Consider the following 25,248-nt stretch of genomic DNA (forward strand, 5'->3'; position numbering starts at 1 on the left):
CAACTTTCTTGTAAATAAATGCTGCAGCACAAAAATTTAATTTGTTATTACATCACTGGAGAATTTTAGCTATGAGGAAAGATTGGATAGGCTGGATTTGTTTTCTTTGGAACAGAGGAGGCTGAGGGGAGACCTTCGAGGTATTTAAAATTATGGGGCCTAGATAGAGTGGATAGGCCCCTAGTTGTTGACTCCTTAGCAGAGGCATCAACAACTAGGGGGGCATAGATTTAAAATAATTGGTAGGTGGTTTAGGGGGAATTGAGGGGAAATCTTTTCACCCAGAAGGTGGTGGGGGTCTGGAATTCACTGCCTGAAAGGCTGGTAGAGACAGAAACCCTCATCACATTTAAAAAGTACCTGAATGTGCACTTAAAATGCCGTAACCTACAATGCTACGGACCAAGAGCTGGAAAGTGGGATTAGGCTGGACAGCTTTTTGTCGGCCGGCGCGAACACAATGGGCCAAAATGGCCTCCTTCCGTGCTGTAATTCTATGATTCATCAGAAATGATATGCTATAGCTAAGTATGGGAAACCAGAGGAGAGCATTCTGGTTTATATTAACCACTGTAAAAAGGGGAGGAGATAACAAAATAATCATCTAGAGCCTGAGTAAAGCAGTAAAGATTAAAAATATTTAAGGACTTTGAGTTTGAATTTTTAGACTCTACCCTGGTGTAATTCATTAAATATAGCAGATATATCAGCTGAATTCATTGTTACTGTGAATCGCCAGTTTAGGAACAGCTTTATCACGTACTTTCAGTTAGAAACAGTACTCAGTATATGAATATTTCCCTGAATTCTGAGTTTACTATTAATGTACATTTTGGATTGGATACAGACAGATTAGCAAATAGATGTCAGATGAAATTTGAGAGAAATGTAGTGTAACATATATTGAGGGGATGCATAAAAACAAAATATACTTAACTAGAAGCTTTAAAATGAATCGAGGAGCAGAGACTTAGGAGTTTAGATTCAGAAATCTCAGGCCAAGTTAATAAAACTGTGCAAAAAACATAAGAGTACCCCATGATTTACAAAAGCAAAGTAATGTAAACAGATACAAATCATTGTTTAAATTGCAGTTAGAATACAGTGCCCAGTTTTGAGCGCCTTACTTTAGGAAGGACTTCAAAGCCATGGAATGGGTGCAGAAGAGATAATATCAGGGATGAAGAACTCTAGTCAGGAGCAGAGACTAGATAAATTAGGGCACGTTTCATTAGAGCAATAGAAGGTTAAGAGGAGATCTGATAAGTGTTCAAAATTAGGATGAACTTTAATAAAGGTAAATTGGGGGAAAAAAAACACATTTCCACTGGTCAGTATGAGTCAGTAACTAGAGGGCATCAATTTAAAATCTCACCAAAGGAACATGGAATGGTTTGGAGAATTTTTTTTAACTTGGGGTATTGTTATGACATGGAATGCCAGTGGTAGAAGTAGAACCTATGACAGCTTTTAAAATGGAAGGGGAGAAATACTTGAAAAACAAAACATTAAAAAGGGAAAGAGACCAAATGGATAGTTCTTTCCGAAGGCTGCATTAGGCACGGTAGGCTGAATGGTCTCCTTCTGTGCAGTAAAACTTCGATTCTACAATAAAATGCTGAGCTTGCCCTGGTAAATAAACTGACTTAACTGTGTATTAATCAGCAAGAGAGGTTGCCTTAGGGTATTAATATATGCACATTTTTCACTTTTACCTGTAAGGCAGTACGTTGTTTCTTCTCTTCTTCAAAGTCATTCCTTAGTTCAGTTAGTTCTTTCCTGTGGATATTAGATATAAATCTTGTCACTTTGGAATGTGGCATTACAATCAGAATGTGTTGTCTGTTCCACTGCAGTATCAGACACACTGTTTATATGCAAGCTTTCGTGTCACACTTTCACCCGATTAGGTCAAACTTCATATTAACAACAATCAGCAGAAATCACAACTCGACAGATTAGCAAACAAATAGAAACCAAGAATAAAATCATGAAGTTCACAAACATGACAAATCAAAAATCAAAACATCTACAAATAAAAGTTGAACCAAAACACTTCAAAAAAAAAATTGCAATTGTTTTGAGTTACCATGTTGGATGTGGATTTGAACACTTGGTGTTTGCCAGCATTTGCATTTGTAATCTGTGCCCCATTGCAGTGCAGTAATAAAAAAGTTGCAACAGTTGAGGTACCTGAACTTTTTGTAGAAAAGCCTCAAAACTTTCCCACTTCAACTGAAGTAAATAATATGTATCGGCCACTACTCCGTGCAGCTTGCTAACAGGAGTGGGAGTTCAGGGAGTTGGAGGCCTATAAAGGCCCGAGAGCTCGAGAATTCGGCTACAGGAGCAGGAGTTCGGGGAGTCAGAGGCCTATAAAGGCCAGAGAGTTCGAGGAGGAGGCCACAGGAGTGGGAGTTCAGGGAGTCGGAAGCCTATAAAGGCCCGAGAGCTCGAGGATTCAGCCACAGGGGCGGGAGTTCGGGGAGTCAGAGGCTTATAAAAGGCCCGAGATTTCGAGGAGGCGGCCACAAGAGCGGGAGTTCGGGGAATCGGAAGCCGATAAAGGCCCGAGAGTTCGAGGAGGCGGCCACAGGAGCGAGAGTTCAGAGGAGGCATCGGAGAGGCATGCTGGTACAGGTGCAGAAGGTAAACAAAGTAGTAAAGAAATCAAAAGGTGATGTCACAGCCAAGCGGGTAAGTGATTGGCTGGTGGATTGTTGAGTATTTAATCTTGTTCTCTTCTTTTTATTTTGTTCTCCGTAGGTAACCTTTATCATTGTTGCCAAATGAGGCTAATCGAAGGGTTAAGGTATGGCAGGAGAGCTCGGACACGTGTCATGCTCCTCCTGTGCTATGTGGGAACTCAGTGATGCTTCCAGTGTCCCGGACGACGACATGTGCGGGAAGTGTATCCTGCTGCAGCTCTTGACAGATCGCATTCCGGCACTGGAGCTGCGGGTGGATTCACTCCGGAGCATCCGCGATGCTGAGGATGTCGTGAATAGCACGTTTAATTAGTTGATCACACTGCAGGTAAAGGATACACAGGCAGATAGGGAATGGGTGACCAATAGAAAGAGCAGTGGAAGGAAGGTAGTGCCATCCCTCTCCAAAACAGATACACCGTTTTGGGTACTGTTGCAGGGGGGGGACTCATCAGGGGAGGGCAGCAGCAGCAGCCAAGTTCATGGCACCGTGGGTGGCTCTGCTACACAGGAGGGCAGGAAAAAGAGTGGGAGAGCTAAAGTGGTAGAGGATTCTATTGTAAGGTGAATTGGCGTTTCTGCGGCCGCAATCGAGACTCCACGATGGTATGTTGCCTCCCTGGTGCAAGGGTCAAGAATGTCTCAGAGCATCTGCACGACATTTTGGAGGGGGAGGGTGAACAGCCAGTTGTCGTGGTGCATATAGGTACCAACGACATCGGTAAAAAAAGGGATGAGGTTCTACAATCTGAATTTAGGGAGCTAGCAGTTAAATTGGAAAAAGTAGGACCTCAAAGTTAATATCGGGATTGCTACCAGTGCCACGTGCTAGCCAGAGGAGGAATGGCAGGATAGCCAAGATGAATATGTGGCTTGAGGAGTGGTGCAGAAGGGAGGGATTCAAATTCATGGGACATTGGAACCGGCTCTGGGGAAGGTGGTACCAGTACAAACCGGATGGTCTGCACCTGGGCAGGACCAGAACCAATGTCCCAGGGGGAGTGTTTGCTAGTGCTGTCGGGGAGGGGTTAAACTAATATGGCAGGGGGATGGGAACCTATGCAATGAGACAGAGGGAAGTAAAATGGGGGCAGAAGCAAAAGATAGAAAAAAAGTAAAAGTAAAAGTGGAGGGCAGAGAAACCCAAGGCAAAAATCAAAAAGGGCCACATTACAGCAAAAATCTGAAGGGGCAAAGTGTGTTAAAAAGAAAAGCCTGAAGGCTCTGTGCCTCAATGCGAGGAGTATTCATAATAAAGTGGATGAATTAACTGCGCAGATAGCAGTTAACGGATATGATATAATTGGCATCACGGAAACATGGCTCCAGGGTGACCAATGTTGGGAACTCAACATCCAGGGGTATTCAACATTCAGGAAGGATAGAGTAAAAGGAAAAGGAAGTGGGGTAGCGTTGCTGGTTAAAGAGGAAATTAACGCAATAGTAAGAAGGACATTAGCTTGGATGATGTGGAATCTGTATGGGTGGAGCTGCGGAATACCAAAGGGCAGAAAACGCTAGTGGGAGTTATGTACAGACCACCAAACATTAGTAGTGAGGTTGGGGACAGCATCAAACAAAAAATTAGGGATGCATGCAATAAAGGTACAGCAGTTATCATGGGCGACTTTAATCCACATATAGATTGGGCTAACCAAACCGGTAGCAATACGGTGGAGGAGGATTTCCTGGCGTGTATAAGGGATGATTTTCTAGACCAATATGTCGAGGAACCAACTTGAGAGCTGGCCATCCTTGACTGAGTGATGTGTAATGAGAAAGGACTAATTAGCAATCTTGTTGTGCGAGGCCCCTTGGGGAAGAGTGACCATAATATGGTAGAATTCTTTATTAAAATGGAGAGTGACACAGTTAATTCAGAGACAAGGGTCCTGAACTTAAGGAAAGGTAACTTCGATGGTATGAGACGTGAATTGGCTAGAATAGATTGGCGAATGATTCTTGAAGTGTTGACTGTGAATATGCAATGGCAAACATTTAAAGATCACATGGATGAATTTCAACAATTGTGCAGCCCTGTCTGGAGTAAAAGTAAAATGGGGAAGGTGGCTCAACCGTGGCCAACAAGGGAAATTAAGGATAGTGTTAAATCCAAGGAAGAGGCATATAAATTGGCCAGAAAAAGCAGTAAACCTGAGGACTGGAAGAAATTTAGAATTCAGCAGGAGTAGGACAAAGGGTTTAATTAGGAGGGGGAAAATAGAGTATGAGAGGAAGCTTGCTGGGAACATAAAAACTGACTGCAAAAGTGAAGAGAAAAAGATTAGTGAAGTCAAACGTAGGTACCTTGTAGTCAGATTCAGGTGAATTTATAATGGGGAACAAAGAAAAGGCAGACCAGTAGAACAAATACTTTGGTTCTGCCTTCACGAAAAAGACAAATAACCTTCCGGAAATACTAGGGGACCGAGGGTCGAGAGAGAAGGAGGAACTGAAGGAAATCCTTATTAGGCGGGAAATTGTGAGGGAAATTGATGGGATTGAAGGCCGATAAATCCCCGGAGCCTGATCGACTGCATCCCAGAGTACTTAAGGAAGTGGCCCTAGAAATAGTGATGATCATTTTCCAACAATCTATCGACTCTGGATCAGTTCCTACGGACTGGAGGGTAGCTAATGTAACCACACTTTTTAAAAAAGGAGGGAGAATCAAAACAGGTAATTATAGACCAGTTAGCCTGACATCAGCAATGGGGAAAATGTTGGAATCAATTATTAAAGATGAAACAGCAGCACATTTGGAAAGCAGTGACGGAATCAGTCCAAGTCAGCATGGATTTATGAAAGGGAAATCATGCTCGACAAATCTTCTGGAATATTTTGAGGATGTAACTAGTAGAATGGATAAGGGAGAACCAGTGGATGTGGTGTATTTGGACTTTCAAAAGGCTTTTGACAAGGTCTCACACAAGAGGTCGGTGTGCAAAATTAAAGCACATGGAATGGGGGTAATGTACTGACGTGGATCAAAAACTGGTTGGTAGACAGGAAGCAGAGAGTCGGGAGAAACGGCTCCTTTTCAAAATGGCAGGCAGTGACTCGTGGGGTGCCGCAGGGCTCAGTGCTGGGACCCCAGCTATTTACAATATACATCAATTATTTAGATGAAGAAATTGAATGTAATATCTCCAAGTTTGCAGATGACACTAAGCTGTGTGGCGGTGTGAGCTATGAGGAGGATGCTAAGAGGCTGCAGGGTGACTTGGACAGGTTAGTTGAGTGGGCAAATGCATGGCAGATGCAGTATAAATGAGGAAAATGTGAGGTTATCCACTTTGGTGGCAAAAACACGAAGGCAGAATATTATCTGAATGGCAGATTAGGAAAGGGGGAGGTGCAACGAGACCTGGGTGTCATGGTACATCAGTCATTGAAAGTTGGCATGCAGGTACAGCAGGCGGCAAATGGCATGTTGGCCTTCATAGCTAGGGGATTTGAGTTTAGGAGCAGGGAGGTCTTACTGCAGTTGTACAGGGCCTTGGTGAGGCCTCACCTGGAATAGTGTGTTCAGTTTTGGTCTCCTAATCTGAGGAAGGACCTTCTTGCTATTGAGGGAGTACAGCCAAGTTTCAACAGACTGATTCCCGGGATGGCAGGACTGACATGTAAGGAGAGACTGGATCGACTGGGCCTGTATTCACTGGAGTTTAGAAGGATGAGAGGGGATCTCATAGAAACATAAAATTCTGACGGGACTGGACAGGTTAGATGCAGGAAGAATGTTCCCGATGTTGGAGGAAGTCCAGAACCAGGGGACCCAGTCTAAGGATAAGCGGTAAGCCATTTAGGACTGAGATGAGGAGAAACTTCTTCACTCAGAGTTGTTAACCTGTGGAATTCTCTACCGCAGAGAGTTGTGATGCCAGTTCATTGGATATATTCAAGAGGGAGTTAGATATGGCCCTTACGGCTAAAGGGATCAAGAGGTATGGCGAGAAAGCAGGAAAGGGGTACTGAGGTGAATGATCAGCCATGATCTTATTGAATAGTGGTGCAGGCTCGAAGGGCCTACACCTGCACCTATTTTCTTTGTTTCTATGCTACCCCATTTTCCACCAGCTCCTCCTCTGGGGATCCCGAGAGCAAAAACAAAAAGTGATAAAAGAACGAGTAACAGAACAAAAACAGGAAATTGTTTTGGGAACTTGATGGTAACTTTTGTTGTACATAAAGATAAAAGCTGTATAAAACATTCATTTATAGTGAGCTAATAGTCAATGAAAAGAATGTACACTAGGAATTATTTATTTCTGTAAGTTATGTGTGTATTTATTTACTGTTCTGCCCTACTCTTGTGTCAATCTTAAGATAAAACATCAGCTCCAACAGAGATAACTTTATTGAGGCGCTGCATTACTAAGTTCAAGGATTTTTTGAAACAATCATGTTTTGAACTGAAATCTTTATGCTTTCTAAATTTATATTCTAAGTTCCTACAGTTCTTTATTTATTCAAGACTGATGTTCATGCACACAAATGTATTGATACAGCTGTGGTGTCAATGGGCGGAGATGTACGAGACCATGGTGTTTCAGATCAAGACTTAATCCCAGCACCACATTTTCAGTCCGGGTCTACTAGGGGCAGTAACAACTGAAGGCCTATCCACCAAGGAAAGCAGAACCAACTATGGTTTGAACTTGGACACTTCCTCGTCTAATGACACTTGATAAGAGTGCCAGGAAAAGTCCTAGTAGCCATGATCCCTGGATATGAAAAGGAAGATGGGGCTAAAAATACATCAATAAATAAAACAAATAAAACAATGGCAGTAAAAGTACATCAAAAAGTGAAAGAAGTAAAAATTGTCAAGTAGTAAACTAAACCATATGGGGGAAAAAAAAGAAAAGCAGGATTGGTAAAAAAATGCCAATGGGGAAATAAATAACAAATGTCAAAAAACAATAAATAAACAAAGGAATAAGGCAGCATATACTCAGAGGGAACTGATATTAAAACTTGCTACACTACTTAAACTAGTAGAGGGAGTCTCAGGTAAAACAAAAGTGAAGCAAGTAACGGCTGTAAATTTTGCAAAACGTAGAGACAATGAATGAGTCATCCCTTCATTTGTCAGGCTGAAGCAAGCAAGTGTCTAAAATTCAATGAATTTGAAGAAATTCTGTTTGCTCTTGTTAAAAACACTTAATGAATACAAAAGCTATATTACTTGTGCTGGGACTTGAGTTTCTCAACAAAGATCATCAGGTCAGTCATTTGTGCCTTAAGATCTTCCATTGCAGTTCTGTTCCTATCATCCAGCTCAGGCATAGTTCTCACCTCCACAGCATTCATTATTCCAGTATTCTGTTTGAACGATGGCTAAAACAGTGAAAAACAAGTAATAGTATCAACTATTTGTCCGAAACACATCCAAACACCTTAATATATACAAAAATTATAAATCGGCACAAGGATTGTTTTTTTTTTTTAAATCACTGATTGCATGAACCTTCCTTCATTTTGAACAACTTTGAAAGGGACTCAATCATTATATAATTTTACAACAGTTCTGTATTGTAAGATCCCAATTAAGTTTGGATGTGCTGTATAAATATGGAGCACAACTCTGAAGCTAATTGAAGAGTTTACAATAAATCTGAGATAAATTCTGGTTCCTGGACGGATCCATCAATTGGATTCTGTCCCTAATGATTCTACTACCCAAGTTAGGTAATATGTATATTGTTAAACAACCACTGAATGGTGCTCAGTCACATACTCCAATCAAATGTTATGGCCATTAAGTAACAGAGGCACCAAAGTTGCTGTAAATGATACGCTATGGAAAATAGCTCACTGTCTTGCTGCTCGATATTTGTCCTGAATATTTCACAGTATGTAAAAGATTGCGGTGCAATGCAGTTTGTGTCTACACACTGCTGTGTTTCCAACCTCAGCTCAGTGCTATGAGGAAACAATGAGGAAAGGAGGGGATGAAAGAAATATATAAATCAAAGTATTGTCCATAAGCACTCATGTGCTTCCAAACTACAGGTATAAAACACCCCTTGGAGATGTCAGACAGTATGAGGAATATAGAAGACAGAAATCAAGCAGGTAAATACCTTGGGGCTGAAGTTGCCCCTCCCGATAAGACCTTTGGCGCCGGAAAGCAGCGGCCATGGGGCGGTCTGGAATGGTCGCTGACTCTCCGTGGATGGGCCGTCATTTTAGAAATTGCCCTTCCTCAGGAATGGAGCGGTGTCCGGGATCGCTCTGCTCGTTTTCCCACTGCGGCATGCATGCGCCGACCTCTTTCCGGCTGGCGGGGACCCCCTCGTGAAATTGACCCTTACCCAAAATTGCCCCGCGGGGGAGGCCCCACTGCTGGCTGGTGCCCCTGACCACTCTTGCTGTCGGCGCACGCTCTGGTGACACGGCCGCCCTTAAAGGGGAGGGTGCACTGCCGCGGCCGCCATGTTATTTATTTTTGTTGGCCGACTGGGTGCCAGACCGCTGGCCCGGCTGAAACCCTCCCTGGTGGCCCAGTGAACCTAACTAAAATATCTACAGAGTTCGCAGTGGCTCTCCCCTTTAATTGAATAACTGATGGGGGCAGCAGACCCGCTGCGAGGTCACTTCCGCTCCACACTTGACCGGAACACTGCACGACGGAGGAAAAAAAACCAAAGTACTAAATTTCTTCGGTGTCACTGTCCCAACTTTAAAAAATGGTAGGTGCACCCTGTTTCGGGCAGAGGGCAATTTCTACCCCTTTGATTTTTTTTTTGTGTAAAGTTAGGGATTACTAGAGCTCATTTACTACTTGCAATTACATTTTGTGTGCTGTACACATTATTGAAACTTTTATTCCAATTCTAATTTCAAGTCCAATCATGTTGCATTAGAAATTTGAAGTTATTGTAAATTGCGAATTGCTTCTCCGCAGAGAAAACTACTTTGCTGAACTAAATCAAGCGGGTTTGCAGTCAGACCTCTCAATTTACATGGAAACAAAGCTGTATAACCAATTACATACAAGTTTATTGGTTAACCCATACCTTTTTAACCATATTGGAAGGCTTTGATTTGGCAGGTTGTTCTTCTTCCTCCTCTTTGATCATTTTAGAACTTTTATCTAAATGACTCTCACCCAAAGCCTGAAAAACAGGTCATTATTTTAATTATCATAGAATCTGTTTGAGAAACAGAAGTTAAACACCGCTACTGTTACACTATACTGCAGCCTGCTCTGCTTCTCCATGCCATACTTCTTTATACTGAAACGTAAAATGTCAGTGATGTCTTTACAGTTATGCAGATGATCCACTAAAATTATATTGTCCTTCTACTAGAACATATACAGGAACTTTTCTGACTCCAGACAACGGTACTTCAAAATAAATTCATGCCAGATTAATGATCCACTTGGAAATACATAACATTGGTTACTTTGTAAATTTACCAAGCAAACCATGGAAAATCATGCTTCAAGTCAGACATACTGTACAAATGTATGCTAAATAACTGCCATTTTACATTACTTATGCAGAATTATAATGTGGATTTCCAAAAGGATCAGGATGACACTCTCCTTGGTATTAATGCGCAGAGAAAAATGTTTCAGTACTAAAATGATCGCTGCATTTTTTTTTAAGATACATATTTTATGTCTCATTAATATTTACAAAATTTTACATTTGGAACACAGCTGGAGAAACATGAGCATTTAGACAAGACTTTTTTTAAAAAAAAAGAAAACTGGTTTGAATATATTTTTCATTAGCAAGTTGCTAAAGTGACAGATAATCAAATTCAATATATGCCATTATTTACAATGGTTTTCCTCACAGTATTGCAGTCATTACTGTTTCACATGTAGAGATTTATTTAGGGAGTCTCCTAATGAATTTTTCTGGTAAATGCACCAACTGGTGTAATGCGACAATAAACCAGTCTGATTGGGAAAATCTGAAACTCGATCCTTGATCGAGATGGATTATCCAGTAACCCATACTAGATCGTGTGTGTGCGCGGATATATTCGGGGAGGAGAAGAACCAGGACCCCATGATCAAATGTCCTTCAGAGAACAGGCCACTCGCTTCTGGCCTATCCTACATACATTAACATAGAAAATAGGTGCAGGAGTAGGCCATTCGGCCCTTCGAGCCTGCACCACCATTCAAAATGATCATGGCTGATCATTCACCTCAGTACCCCTTTCCTGCTTTCTCTTCATATCCCTTGATCACTTTAGCCATAAGGGCCATATCTAACTCCCTCTTGAATATATCCAATGAAATGGCATCAACAACACTCTGTGGGAAAGAATTCCACAGGTTACCAACTCTCGGTGAAGAAGTTTCTCCTCATCTCAGTCCTAAATGGCTTACCCCTTTATCCTTTGACTGTGTCCCCTGGTTCTGGACTTCCCCAACATCAGGAACATTCTTCCTGCATCTAACCTGTCCAGTCCAGTCAGAATTTTATATGTTTCTAGGAGATCCCCTCTCATCCTTCTAAACTCCAGTGAATACAGGCCCACTCAATCCAGTCTCTCCTCATATGTCAGTCCTGCAATCATGGGAACCAATCTGGTGAACCTTCTCTGCACTCCCTCAATAGCAAGAACGTCCTTCCTCAGATTAGGAGACCAAAACTGAACACAATATTCCAGGTGAGGCCTCACTAAGGTCCTGTACAACTGCAGTAAGACCGCCCTGCTCCTATACTCAAATCCCCTAGCTATGAATGCCAACATACCATTTGCCTTCTTCACCACCTGCTGTACCTGCATGCCAACTTTCAATGACTGATGTACCATGAAACCCAAGTCTTGTTGCACCTTCCCTTTTCCTAATCTGCCGCCATTCAGTTAATATTCTGCCTTTTTGCCACCAAAGTGGATAACCTCACATTTATCCACATAATACTGCATCTGCCATGCATTTGCCCACTCACCTAACCTGTCCAAGTCACCCTGCAGCCTCGTAACATCCTCCTCACAGCTCACACCGCCACCTAGCTTAGTGCCATATGCAAACTTGGAGATATTACACTCAATTCCTTCATCTAAATCATTAAGATATATTGTAAATAGCTGGGGTCCCAGCAGTGAGTCCTGCGGCACCCCACTAGTCACTGCCTGCCATTCTGAAAAGGACCGATTTATCCCAACACTCTGCTTCCTGTCTGCCAACCAGTTCTCTATCCACATCAGTATTACCCCTAATACCATGTGCTTTAATTTTGCACACCAATCTCGTGTGGGACCTTGTCAAAAGCCTTTTGAAAGTCCAAATTCACCACATCCACTGGTTCTCCCTTGTCCACTCTACTAGTTACTTCCTAAAAAAATTCTAGAAGTTTTATCAAGCATGATTTCCCTTTCATAAATCCATGCTGACTTGGACCGATCCCGTCACTGCCATTGCTTTCCAAATGCGCTGCTATTTCATTTTTAATAATTGATTCCAACATTTTCCCCACTCTTGATGTCAGGCTAACCGGTCTATAATTACCCATTTTCTCTCACTCTCCATTTTTAAAAAGTGGTGTTACATTAGCTACCCTCCAGTCCAGTGTCGAAAGACTGTTGGAAGATCACCAATGCATCCACTATTTCCAGGGCCATTTCCTTAAGTACTCTGGGATGCAGACTATGAGGCCCTGGGGATTTAACAGCCTTCAATCCCATTAATTTCCCTCACAATTTCCAGACTAATAAGGATTTCCATCAGTTCCTCCTTCTCACTAGACCCTCGGCCCTCTAGTATTTCCGGAAGGTTAATAATGCCTTCCTTCGTGAAGACAGAACCAAACTATTTGTTCAATTGGTCTGCCATTTCTTTGTGCCCCATTATAAATTCACCTGATTCTGACTGCAAGGCACCTACGTTTGTCTTCATTAATCTTTTTCTCTTCACATATCTATAGAAACTTTCACAGTCAGTTTTTATGTTCCCAGCAAGCCTCCTCTCTTACTCTATTTTCCCCCTCCTAATTAAACTCTTTGTCCTCCTCTGCTGAATTCTAAATTTCTCCCAGTCCTCAAGTTTGCTGCTTTTTCTGGCCAATTTCTATGCCTCTTCCTTGGTTTTAACACTGTCCTTAATTTCCGTTGTTAGCCACGGTTGAGCCATCTTTCCCATTTTATTTTTACTCCAGACAGATGTACAATTGTTGAAGTTCATCCATGTGATCTTTAAATGTTTGCCATTGCCTATCCACCATCAACTCAAAGTATCATTCGCCAATCTATTCTAGCCAATTCACGTCTCATACCATCGAAGTTACCTTTCCTTTTCAGGACTCTAGTCTCTGAAATAATTCGAGCACAATGCAGTTAACTCAATGTCATCTGAAATGGCCTTTACAAGACACTCACGAGTCAGAGGAACTAGGGACGGGCAATAACTATGAAGTGGCAATAAATATGGCTTTGTCTGCATCACCCACATCAAGAGAGCACCAACAAAAAAAGGCTGTCAGCACTCTCTCCTCGGGCTAACACATGAAGAATAGTGACTTAGGCATAGTACTGCTGACACCAGTTGAACTGTAACCAATGTGACAGAGGAAGAGCTCTTCCAGGTCTCAAAACAGGAAAGCTTATGTGTGCTTTTTTTTTTTTAAAAAAGATACAGACTAATGTGATACCTGCATTCATGAAACATTTATTTTTCCTTTGTAGGGGGAAAAATAATTATATAATGATAAAGCAATATCCACATTGCAATTCATTGCAATGGGGTTCAAGCAGCATAAGAAATAGCGTATGTCCACTGTCAATGTTTGACCTTTATTTCAATGCTTTAGTATCTGGTTATTTTGCCACAAGAGAGTTTAAAAAAAAAAACATGTTCCATTTCTTATCGATTCAGAAAAAAAGAGAGGCACTGAAAGATACAAAAAAAACTCCCTTTCAACTGCAAGAGTTCCCTCTCAGTCACTAAAAAAAAACCTAACTTCCCCCAGCTCATTCTTGACCTCATCACCAGCAGTGCCATGTGTTGCTCTGAGCCTCCAGTATTGGCTGCCACTTATTTCCAGCACTGCCTCATTGGCCTCCATCCCACCATTTTCTGATCACTCCTGCGACTTCACTTCACAGCCCAACTTCTTTCTTACAGGGCTTAGTCCTCAACTACCACCCTCCTCCTGGTCTGACTCCAACCCATCCTCACTCTCACTCCTGAAACTACATGCCTTGCCCTAGAAGCAAGCCACCGGAGATGTACTAGTTTTATTTTCCCAATTTGACCCTCCCCTGTTTTCCTGACACTGCTGACTTTTCCTGGCATATAGTTTAAAAAGTGCCTAAAGACTTCTGGTGCCTCTGCCAAATGGGCATTCTTTGCATGAAAAGTAGACATCGAGTGCTTGGCAAACTATTTAATTGGGAAGCATCACAGCAGAGCTTGAGCATGCCCTAATCCAACACTTCACAGAAGACTCCAGGATGGTATGTAGCCTCACTGGTGCAAGGGTCAAGGATGTCTTAGAGCGGCTGCAGGGCATTCTGGAGGGGGAGGGTGAACAGCCAGTTGTCATGGTGCATATAGGTAAAAAAAACACGGGATGAGGTCCTACAGGCTGAATTTCGTGAGCTAGGAGTTAAATTAAAAAGTAGGACCTCAAAAGGTAGTAATCTCAGGATTGCTACCAGTGCTACGTGCTAGTCAGAGTAGAAATAGCAGGGTAGTTAAGATGAATATGTGGCTTGAGGAATGGTGCAAGAGGGAGGGATTCAAATTCCTGGGACATTTGAACCAGTTCTGGGGGAGGTGGGACCAGTACAAACCGGACAGTCTGCACCTGGGCAGGACCGTAACCGATGTCCTAGGGCGAGTGTTTGCTAGTGCTGTTGGGGAGGGTTTAAACTAATATGGCAGGGGGATGGGAATCTATGCAGAGAGACAGAGGGAAGTAAAATGGGGGCAGAAGCAAAAGGTAGAAAGGAGATAAGGAAAAGTGGAGGGCAGAGAAATCAAAGGCAAAAATCTGAAAGGGCCACTTTACAACATAATTCTAAAAAGGACAAAGACTGTTAAAAAAACAAGCCTGAAGGCTCCGTGTCTCAAGGCAAGGAGCATTCATAAGAAGGTGGATGAATTAGCTCCGCAAACAGATGTTAATGGATATGATGAAATTGGGATTACAGAGACATGGCTCCAGGGTGACCAAGGCTGGGAACTCAACATCCAGGGGTATTCAATATTTAGGAAAGATCGACAGAAAGGAAAAGGAGGTGGGGTAGCGTTGCTGGTTAAAGAGGAGATTAACGCGAAAGTAAGGAAGGACATTAGCTTGGATGATGTGAAATCTGTATGGGTGGAGCTGCGGAACACCAAAGGGCAGAAAACGCTAGTGGGAGTTGTGTACAGACCACCAAACAGTCGTAGTGAGGTTGGGGATGGCATCAAACAGGAAATTAGGGATGCGTGCAATAAAGGCACAGTAGTTATCATGGGTGACTTCAATCTACATACTGATTGGGCTAACCAAACTAGTAGCAATGCGGTGGAGGAGGATTTCCTGGAATGTAGAAGGGATGGTTTTCTAGACCAATATGTCAAGGAACCAACGAGAGAGCTGGCCATCCTAGACTGGGTGATGTGTAATGAGAGACAATTAATTAGCAATCTTGTTTGGCAGACAGGAAGAAAAGAGTGGGAATAAACAGGTCCTTTTCAGAATGGCAGGCAGTGACTAGTGGGGTACCGCAAGGTTCCGTGCTGGGATCCCAGCTATTTACAATATATATTAATGATTTGGACGAAGGAATTTAATGTAATATCTCCAAGTTTGCAGATGACACTAAGCTGGTTGGCAGTGAGAGTTGTGAGGAGGATGCTATGACGCTGCAGGGTGACTTGGACAGGTTAGGTGAATGGGCAAATGCATGGCAGATGCAGTATAATGTAGATAAATGTGAGGTTATCCACTTTGGTGGCAAAAACAGGGACACAGATTATCGGAATGGTGACAGGTTAGGAAAAGGGGAGGTGCAACGACACCTGGATGTCATGGTACATCAGTCATTGAAAGTTGCCATGCAGGTGCAGCAGGCAGTGAAGACGATAAATGGTATGTTGGCCTTCATAGTGAGAGAAATTGATTACAGGAGCAGGGATGTCTTAATGCAGTTGTACAGGGCCTTCGTGAGGCCACACCTTGAATATTGTGTACAGTTTTGGTCTCCTAATCTGAGGAAGGACATTCTTGCTATTGAGGGAGTGCAGCGAAGGTTCACCAGACTGATTCCCATGATGGCAGGACTGACATATCAAGAAAGATTGGATCAACTAGGCTTCTATTCACTGGAATTTAGAAGAATGAGGGGATCTCATAGAAACATAAAATTATGATGGGATTGGACAGGTTAGATGCAGGAAGAATGTTCCCGATATTGGGGAAGTCCAGAACCAGGGGTCACAGTCTAAGGATAAGGGGTAAGCCATTTAGGTCAGAGATGAGGAGAAACTTCTTCACTCAGAATTGTGAGCATGTGAAATTCTCTATCACAGAAAGTTGTTGAGGCCAATTCGTTAGATATCTTCAAAAGGGAGTTAGATATGGCCCTTACGGCTAAAGGGATCAAGAGGGAGGGAGAGAAAGCAGGAATGGGGTACTGAAGTTGCATGATCAGCCATGATCATATTGAATGGTGGTGCAGGCTTGAAGGGTTGAATGACTTAATCCTGTACCTATTTTCTATGTTTCTGTGAGCTAGTGGATAGCAATGAACAAGAATGAATGTTCGTTAATTCTTTTTGGGGCTGCACGACCCATTCAAAATACTGCGTGGGACCTTCATAGAGCTGCACGACCTCACAGCTTAAAGGGAACATTGATAATGACCATTACTTTTTCCTCCTCTTTGCTCAGTGGCACCAAGGCCAATGTTATGATCCCACTGCTGTCCGAGCTAACTTTCAGTAGATCAGGAAGCGAATTTCAGACCTCCTTAAGTTTCATGGCTTAGTGCCAAAACAGGCAATATTGACCCACTCGGCTACTGGGGAGTTGTATTGATTATATGTACACAAAATAGCATTCAAAACATATTCCCCAATGCCAAAGCTTATAAACAGAAGACCAGAAAAACTCACAGAGTAACTGGCAACAAAAAGGCTGGGTGGCCTTTTCCCTGGCATCCTTGGCCTGCTAGCTGTAGGGTGAGAGAGTTTCTCACCAGAAGATTCTACAGTGTCAAAGCTCATGAGATCTGCAATAGAAACAAAATAAATGAATATCCTGCAACATCCAATTAGAATATCCCATTATAAAATAGAGCAAACCTCATCAAGACATGCAATGTTAATTTCTAATGGTTTTGAAATGAAATATTTAGAAAGAGTACTAATATCTGGGCCAATGAGACAGCAAAACAAGTTCAAGAGGAGGCAAAATATTGGGATCTCAGAAGGATCAAAAAGCATGGTTCTCAAGCAATGCCCTATCCATGTGCCAAACAGATTTGATGGATGTCATAGTTTTGGGGTTTTCACACTACACATTATTTTGAATTCAGTATCAACCACTTCTGCAAGAGGATTTCACAGCTCTACCTTTTTTCTGCCCAATATCTTGATAAAGGATAGCATGACCCAGAGATTGTAACAGACAAGTCACACTCCACACACCAGCTATTGGAATGCATCATGTAAATATCCTACGGGACTATTAGAAGAAAAGCAAGGGATTTTTTCCATGTGTGCTGGTCAACCTATGTTCCTGAACCAACATCACGAAAAAAACTGCTCATTGTTGTTTGTGGGAACTTGCTGCATGCATTGTAATATATGACTCGCTAACAAAAACAAAAAAGGTGCTATTTTGAAATACATGAGAATGCAACTCCGTTGCTGGTAATCAAAAACTACAAGCCAACTGTGACGCACCTAAAATAAGGTTTCTCAAACAGCTAATGAACCTCTTAGTCAAGATTTGTAAAGTTTTGTTTTATAAAAGACAGCCACAAACCATTCGTGGCTAACAGCCTGACAAAAATGGAAATAATCCCCTTTTCTCCACAAAGTCCTTTATATGCTCAAGCCTGTGGGTGTAACCATTTTCTGCTCAAGAATGGTATGAACTCCAGTGAGTTAGACTGTGTCATTTGAGAGCCAGTTAAAATCTTGATACAAAAATATTGAGAGAGAATTTATTCTCCCTTTAAATTCTCAGCCAATCATATTCTCCCAGGTATGACCATCCTGGCTCCATATCATCCTTGTCATTATTTCAGTCTATTCAGGTACTACAGCTTTGAGTTACTAAAATGTCAGTCAATCTTTACACCACCATTTGGAGACTGCTCCTTGATGTCTAGGTGATGGGTCATCACCAGCTTCCAGTAACATATCCATGTTCTCCTAGAACAATGCTTTTATTTACCTTAAATTTAAAGAGAAAATATCAGGTCGTTCAACATGGTTAGTAAGAAACAATGCATGATTTTCTGGGGTCAAAATAGACAAAATCAGAAATGGGAGATTCTTTTTAAATTTACTTTTTATGTCGGAATATTCAGTTTTGGATCCAGTCTACTAAATTCATGGTTTGACAATAAAATGAGACTACATTAAAATATTAATTCATCAGAATTGCATCAGTTTTTGTGTTTATAATCTAAATTTTAAATCATGATTTTGGTCCATTTTCTGAAACTTTACAGCAAGAATATTCTTATTGATGACCCTTTATTAAAAAAAAAGAAATGGGCATAAATTATTCACAATAGCAATATTATTTGATAGAATTGTGCAATCTATTTCTAATACATAGGGCACACCACATTTTATAAATGTAATTGCATCAGTCTTCTCATTTTAACCCGTAATCCAAATGTCTCTTTGGTGTTACTATATTAGCATTCTCATGCACTTTCCTTTTAAAATGTAATAATGCGTGTTACAAACTGCTGATTCTCCATTTATTTTTCTCCGCGATTCGAGGGAATAAAAGGAGGGTTTTTATTCAAAACACCAATATTTGGAGTATTTTTTCCAACATTGTTTCAAAATGTTCTCTGCTGAGCTGCTTTCTTATACATGAGGATTTTTTCATCTTTAAAATGTTATTTTTAATTTCCACTTTTACTATGGTGAGAAGTTAATAAGTAACAATCTAATGGTGATCTCTACAATTCATGGTGTCCATGATGGGAAATAGCTTACCAACAGAAACTGGCTTGCTATTCACTTCTGTCACTGCTGTGCTGATGCTTCAAAATTGTACAATCTTTATGCTGATTAATATCTGGTTTAACTTGGAATTATATATTCATTTTTGGATGTGATTTCCCAACTGAGGAAGTTCCTCATGGTGATCGTAAAGCCCGAACTCATTGTTGAGTAGATGAAAATATCAACATTTACACTGAACACAGGTGAATAGTCAGTGCTTAGTACGGACATGAATCCTGTTTTAATTCACAGCTGCCTTTTCATTGTAGTGCAAAAGAAAATCTGGTCCATTGTTTTAGGTTTTAAAAAGATGCACTTTAATTTCTCATGTATATCCAAGAACAAGCCCAACGTTATCTGGTCGTGCAGGGCCCCTTGGGAAAGAGTGACCATAATATGGTAGAATTCTTCATTAAGATGGAGAGCGCCACAGTTAATTGAGAGACTAGGGTCCTGAACTTAAAGAAAGGAAACTTCGACGGTATGAGATGTGAATTGGCTAGGATAGACTGGAGAATGATACTGAAAGGATTAACGGTGGATAGGCAATGGCATACATTTAAATATCATATGGATGAATTACAACAATTGTACATCCCTGTGTGGCGTAAGAATAAAAAAGGGAAGGTGGCTCAACCGTGGCTAACAAGGGAAATTATGGAAAGTGTTAAATCCAAGGAAGAGGCATATAAATTGGCCAGAAAAAGCAGCAAACCTAAGGACTGGGAGAAATTTAGAATTCAGCAGAGGAGGACAAAGGGTTTAATTAGGAGGGAGGAAATAGAGTATGCGAGTAAGCTTGCAGGGAACATAAAAAATGACTGCAAAAGCTTCTATAGATATGTGAAGAGAAAAAGATTAGTGAAGACTAATGTAGGTCCCTTGCAGTCATAATCAGGTGAATTCATAATGGGGAACAAGGAAATGGCAGACCAATTGAACAAATACGTTGGTTCTGTCTTCACTAAGGAAGACACAAATAACCTCCCGAAAATACTAGGGGACCGAGGGTCTAGCGAGAAGGGGGAACTGAGGGAAATCCTTATTAGTCAGGAAATGGTGTTCAGGAAATTGAAGGGGCTGAAGGCCGATTAATCCCCAGAGCCTGATAGTCAGCCTCTCAGAGTATTTAAGGAAGTGGCCCTAGAAATAGTAGATGCATTGGTGGTCATTTGTAAACATTCCATGGACTCTGGATCAGTTCCTATGGATTGGAGGGTAGCTAATGTAACCCCACTTTTTAAAAAAGGGAGAGAGAAAACAGGGAATTATAGACCGGTTAGCCTGACATCGGTGGTGGGGAAAATGCTGGAATCAATTATTAAAGATGTAATAGTAGCGCATTTGGAAAGCAGTGACAGGATCGATCCAAGTCAGCATGGGTTTATGAAAGGGAGTTTTTTTGAGGATGTAACTAGTAGAGTGGATAAGGGAGAACCAGTGGATGTGGTGCATTTGGACTTTCAAAAGGCTTCTGACAAGGTCCCACACAAGAGATTAGCAAAATTAAGGCACATTGTATTGGGGGCAATGTATTGACGTGAATAGAGAACTGGTTGGCAGACAGGAAGCAAAGAGTGGGAATAAACGGGTCCTTTTCAGAATGGAAGTCAGTGATTAGTGGGGGTGCTAAGGGTTCAGTGCTGGGATCCCAGCTATTTACAATATACATTAATGATTTAGACGAAGGAATTGAATGTAATATCCCCAAGTTTGCAGATGACACTAAGCTGGATGGCAGTGCGAGCTGCGAAGAGGATGCTAAGAGGCTGCAGGGGGACTTGGACAGGTTAGGTGAATATACCGCATCTGCCATGCATTTGCCCAAAGTGGATAAATGTGAGGTTATCCACTTCGGTGGCAAAAACAGGAAAGCAGATTATCTGAATGGTGACAAATTAGTAAAAGGGAAGGTGCAACGAGACCTGGGTGCCATGGTACATCAGTCATTGAAGATAGGCATGCAGGTATAGCAGGTAGTAAAGGCGACAAATGGCATGCTGGCCTTCACAGCGAGGGGATTTGATATAGGAGCAGGGAGGACTTACTGCAATTATACAGGGCCTTCGTGAGACTACACTGAGTATTGTGTGCAGTTTCGGTCTCCTAATCTGAGGAATGAAGTGCTTGCTATTGAGGGAGTGCAGCGAAAGTTCACCAGACTGATCCCCGGGATGGCAGGACTGACACATGAGGAAAGACTGAATCGACTAGGCTTATACTCACTGGAATTTAGAAGAATGAGAGGGGATCTCATAGAAACTTATAAAATTCTGACGGGACTGGACAGGTTAGATGCAGGAAGTATGTTCCTGATGTTGGGCAAGTCCAGAACCAGGAGTCATAGTCTAAAGATAAGGGATAAGCCATATAAGACCAAGATGAGGAGGAACCTTTTCACCCAGAGAGTTGTGAACCTGTGGAATTCTCTGCCACAGAAAGTTGTTGAGTCCAGTTCATTGGACATATTCAAAAGGGAGTTAGATGTGGCCCTTACGGCTAAAGGGATCAGGTGGTATGGAGCGAAGGCAGGGGGTAGGGTACTGAGGTTGCATGATCAACCATGATCATATTGAATGTGGTGCAGGCGCGAAGGACCGAATGGCCTACTCCTGCACTTATTTTCTGTTTCTTTGTTATAATATGATTGACAGAAGATTTGTCTTTTGTCACTGCTGATTGCTTTAGTCTTTCACTAACTGCTTTCATGGATATTAGTGGGGATATAGCACTCCTGAGTTATGGAAGGGAAAAATCAGCCAGATTGCCTGCTCTTTATTCACATTTTTAGCAGGAGTTGCTAGATATAAATGTCAAGTGGGAAAAGGATCAGGCTCAGTTGCGGTGTCTCCTATGTTCGAACAGGCTGCTGACATAAACTGCAATGGCTCACGTATGATGTAAGGTACTGAAGAGTCTGAGTGAATCACAGCCAAACAAGGAGTCAATCATTTTGAGGAAAGAACAAAGATGGCAGAAAAAGGAGTGGAGGGAAAAAAACATACAAGAGACCCTTTAAGTATTTGTGGGGAAATTTAAGAATTATGCTATAAAACTAAAATCAGTGGAGAAAAGCCATGGATAATTTCTGGCGGTAAGGAATGTGGACATTTCTTCTGGTAGGCTGCTCAATAAAGCAAGAGAGCAACCATTTAATACATATTTTAGCAAGAGTACTGACCACAAATGAGTTATAAATAATTATACATTAAGGAGTTTTGGATGGAATAAAAGATTTTGCATGGTCATGCTAAAGCAGTGTTCATACAGTGTAAACTGATATGAAAAATCATTACAGCAGCTTTAGAATAAAAAATAATAGTTAAGGAAGTAGGAAGCACATTAATATTTCTGTATTTAGAAAACGTAGACAATCTAGCCAGAACACCAATCTCCACAAATTCATAAAGTTTACAATTCAATTATCCAAGAATTCTTGAAGAACTAAAGTCTATCTGATAATAACAAAGCAAGGGATTTATATCCTCAAAATGAACTTCATATGGAGCAAAAGCCACTGTAACTGGACACTGCAATTTGGCAACAATTTTCATAAAAACCAGAACTGTATGCAAATCATTAATTTTTCTAATGAACAAATGATTTTACAAATCAAATTCAATCGTCTTGAATTTTACAGCGTGCCTTACCTATTTCAGAAGCTTTGTCAGGTGCAATTTCTACTGATTTTGGTCGAATAAGCGATGACTGGATCTCAGGTTTTGGTCTAAGCACTGCTGAATCTAATTCTGGCTTTGGTCGATTGTAAGGCACCTCTCCATTTGTTCTATTAAACAAGAATGCAAACATTGTTAAATGGTTCATCATATATTTGAGTATATTCATCCATGGTGGAAGCTTGATTATTTAGTCCCATTATCTGCAAACTCAATTAGCCAATGTTTTCACAGATAATGGGAAATTAGTGGGATTCAGACCTGCCAGATTTATTTTTTGTTTCCAGGGCGAGTCTTCCTGCTGGCAAAACCGAATGATCTGAAGCCCCCTCAAACACCCACCTGCAACCTCATTCATTAGACCTGCCAATAATCCGAGAGAATTAGCAAAAAACACTACCCAACACCAATTGCAACTTCCAGTTAAAGGAATTCTCAATTCCCTGCCTGCTGTCCTGCTGAACTCTGCAGCACTGATCAGAACTGAGCTACCAACTTTAAAATCAATACAGAGCCTGATTGTATTGATTTTGAAATTAGCAGGACTGCTGAGATCAGCACTCGGGCAGCTGCAGACAGGATTTCTGGAGGTGACCATATATTGATTTTAGCTCACACTTCTGGAGCTGGAGGACTTTGTTTCTCACTCTCTTGCTTCTGTGATAGACTGGAGATACAGGCTGTTACGTGGGAGAACCCATGAGCTGGCAGATCAGTTGTTTGTTGCGCCAACTGATTAAGCTGGCAGAAGTAATAGAGGACAATGCTGCTGGTGAAGATGGAGGCAAGCGGGTGAGGAGAGGCAGAGCAATTACTGGTATAAATTAATTTAGGGGCTTTCAATCAACCTGCCAATTTCTTTTAACCACCACAGTGGAGGACAGAGGGGAAAATAAAGCTCCCCTCAATTATGGGAAGTAACCAAGAATCATCCACTTTACCACAGTTTGTGTACAATCTGAAATCTGCAGATCAATTAGTCTTTTTTTTTTAAATCAATTATTCTCAAGGTTATATCCACACAACCAAATACTACAGGGTACAATCTATGTATTTGGATGAACTATAACTTATCTCTGCAAATCGACAAGGCTGTGGATAAAACTATATTTCACGACAAGTTTTGTAACGCTGTTGCATTTCTCCACACAAATAAATGTGGAAACACTGGTACATTAGTGATTTTTTTCTCCTTTTTGTTCTGAAGGCAGCGATAGGTGCTGGCATACAATTTCACAGCTCCACAGTATCTCAACTAAGTAGTCATTCTTCACACGAGTCTCGTCAGTGTTTGTAAGCTATACAACTGGTGTGGGAATACTACTATATCTGAGTGGAGCTTTTTTTATACACAGCCAGGACAAACACGATCTGTAAAGAAATTATCACATTTTGTACATCTCCTAAATGCAACTGCTACAGTTACATAATATCAGTAAATATATGTTCCGAGTCAATCTCCTTTTTACTCTTCCAATCTTTAAAATTACTTGCAATTAACACCGTTACTATGTTGTAATTTTAAAAGGAATGTAAACTGCAAGATTAAGATCTAAATGGGCTTCTTCCTTGAGTATCAGAAAATATCCCAACTTGTATCCTGTTGAGCCTGCTACCTTCTTAACATTGCAAGGCTGGATTGTTGAGAGAATAACCTTTAACTTCCACAATCCCCCACTGCCCATTGCATTCAGTGAAGGGCCTTATCCTGAAGTATTCTTTTAACAAAAATGTCTTCTCATCTGTCATAAGTAGTTGGTAACTGCATCTCAAGTGCAAAACAACTGACACCGTTTTAAAAGCAAATATTTGAGAATGGAACTCTCGATGCCTCAGTACATAAATGTACCATATGGTTAGCTACTGAACCATACAGGCATGATAATTCCCAAGTTTGATGTTTTCTTGCGTTAAGTGCCTACTCCTGCTTCTATTTCTTATGTTCTTGTGTTCTAAATTAATTGATTCCAGTCAAAGTGGTTAGGGAGCTATAATTAGTCTTAATTTCCCCAACTGGGGAAGGAAGCATGCCTTCCCGGGCCCCAGTTTCCCCAGGAGTTGCTCCGTTTTTTTTGAGCAACTAGATTTTTTTGGAGCAACTTAAAAAAAAACATCGCAATTATCCCCATTTAAGTTGCTCCAATGTAAGTTGAGTTAATTAGGCTTTTTTTTTAAGTCTCAGTTTTTTTTCAAAAAGGGGGCGTTACTAGCCACTTCTGCCTGTTTTGGCCATTTAAGCAAGTTTACCAACTAAAACTTACTCCAAATTAACTTAGGGCAGTGTACGTTCTGAAAAACCCTGCGGTGAATTAAGGAATCAGCACAGGCAGCCAGTGATGGCAGGGGTGGGGGGGCGGGACCTTGCAAAGCACTAAACACCTTCACAACAACATTAAAGCAGCATAAATACATTTAAAGCACCAAGCACGAAACAAAGCAGTACATTTGCACCAAGAACTAAACAAAACACAAAAAGTAATAAGCTATTAGTTAATTAATAAAAAAATAGAAGGAACCCTGCACCTAAAGCACCAAGATCAAAGTAATAAGCAATCAATAAATAATAAAAAATAGAAGTCCTTCCTTAGGGAAGGCAGCGGGCCGCCGATGAGGGAGCCCATTCAGCCAGGGCTAGGGACAGCGTGCTTCGACCCTTCCCACACAGCCTGCAGAGCGTCGAACAGATTTGGGCTGCCAGGAGCTC

At 41.4% G+C, this 25,248-nt stretch overlaps 1 protein-coding gene across 6 annotated transcripts in view; it reads right to left on the reverse strand.

Moving 5' to 3' along the window:
• The window catches only part of cd2ap (CD2-associated protein), a 249,038-nt gene that overhangs the window by 5,436 nt on the left and 218,354 nt on the right, over window positions 1-25,248 (reverse strand). For all 6 annotated transcript variants that reach the window (XM_070885236.1, XM_070885237.1, XM_070885240.1 and 3 more), the window contains 5 exons: window positions 22,518-22,654; window positions 16,789-16,904; window positions 9,734-9,832; window positions 7,900-8,051; window positions 1,716-1,779 (listed from right to left, as the gene is read on the reverse strand). In XM_070885236.1, coding sequence (XP_070741337.1) covers window positions 1,716-1,779; window positions 7,900-8,051; window positions 9,734-9,832; window positions 16,789-16,904; window positions 22,518-22,654 — 568 coding nt within the window. The remainder of the gene's footprint in view (window positions 1-1,715; window positions 1,780-7,899; window positions 8,052-9,733; window positions 9,833-16,788; window positions 16,905-22,517; window positions 22,655-25,248) is intronic.

The sequence above is a fragment of the Pristiophorus japonicus genome, chromosome 7, assembly GCF_044704955.1.
Source record: "Pristiophorus japonicus isolate sPriJap1 chromosome 7, sPriJap1.hap1, whole genome shotgun sequence".
NCBI lineage: Eukaryota > Metazoa > Chordata > Chondrichthyes > Pristiophoridae > Pristiophorus > Pristiophorus japonicus.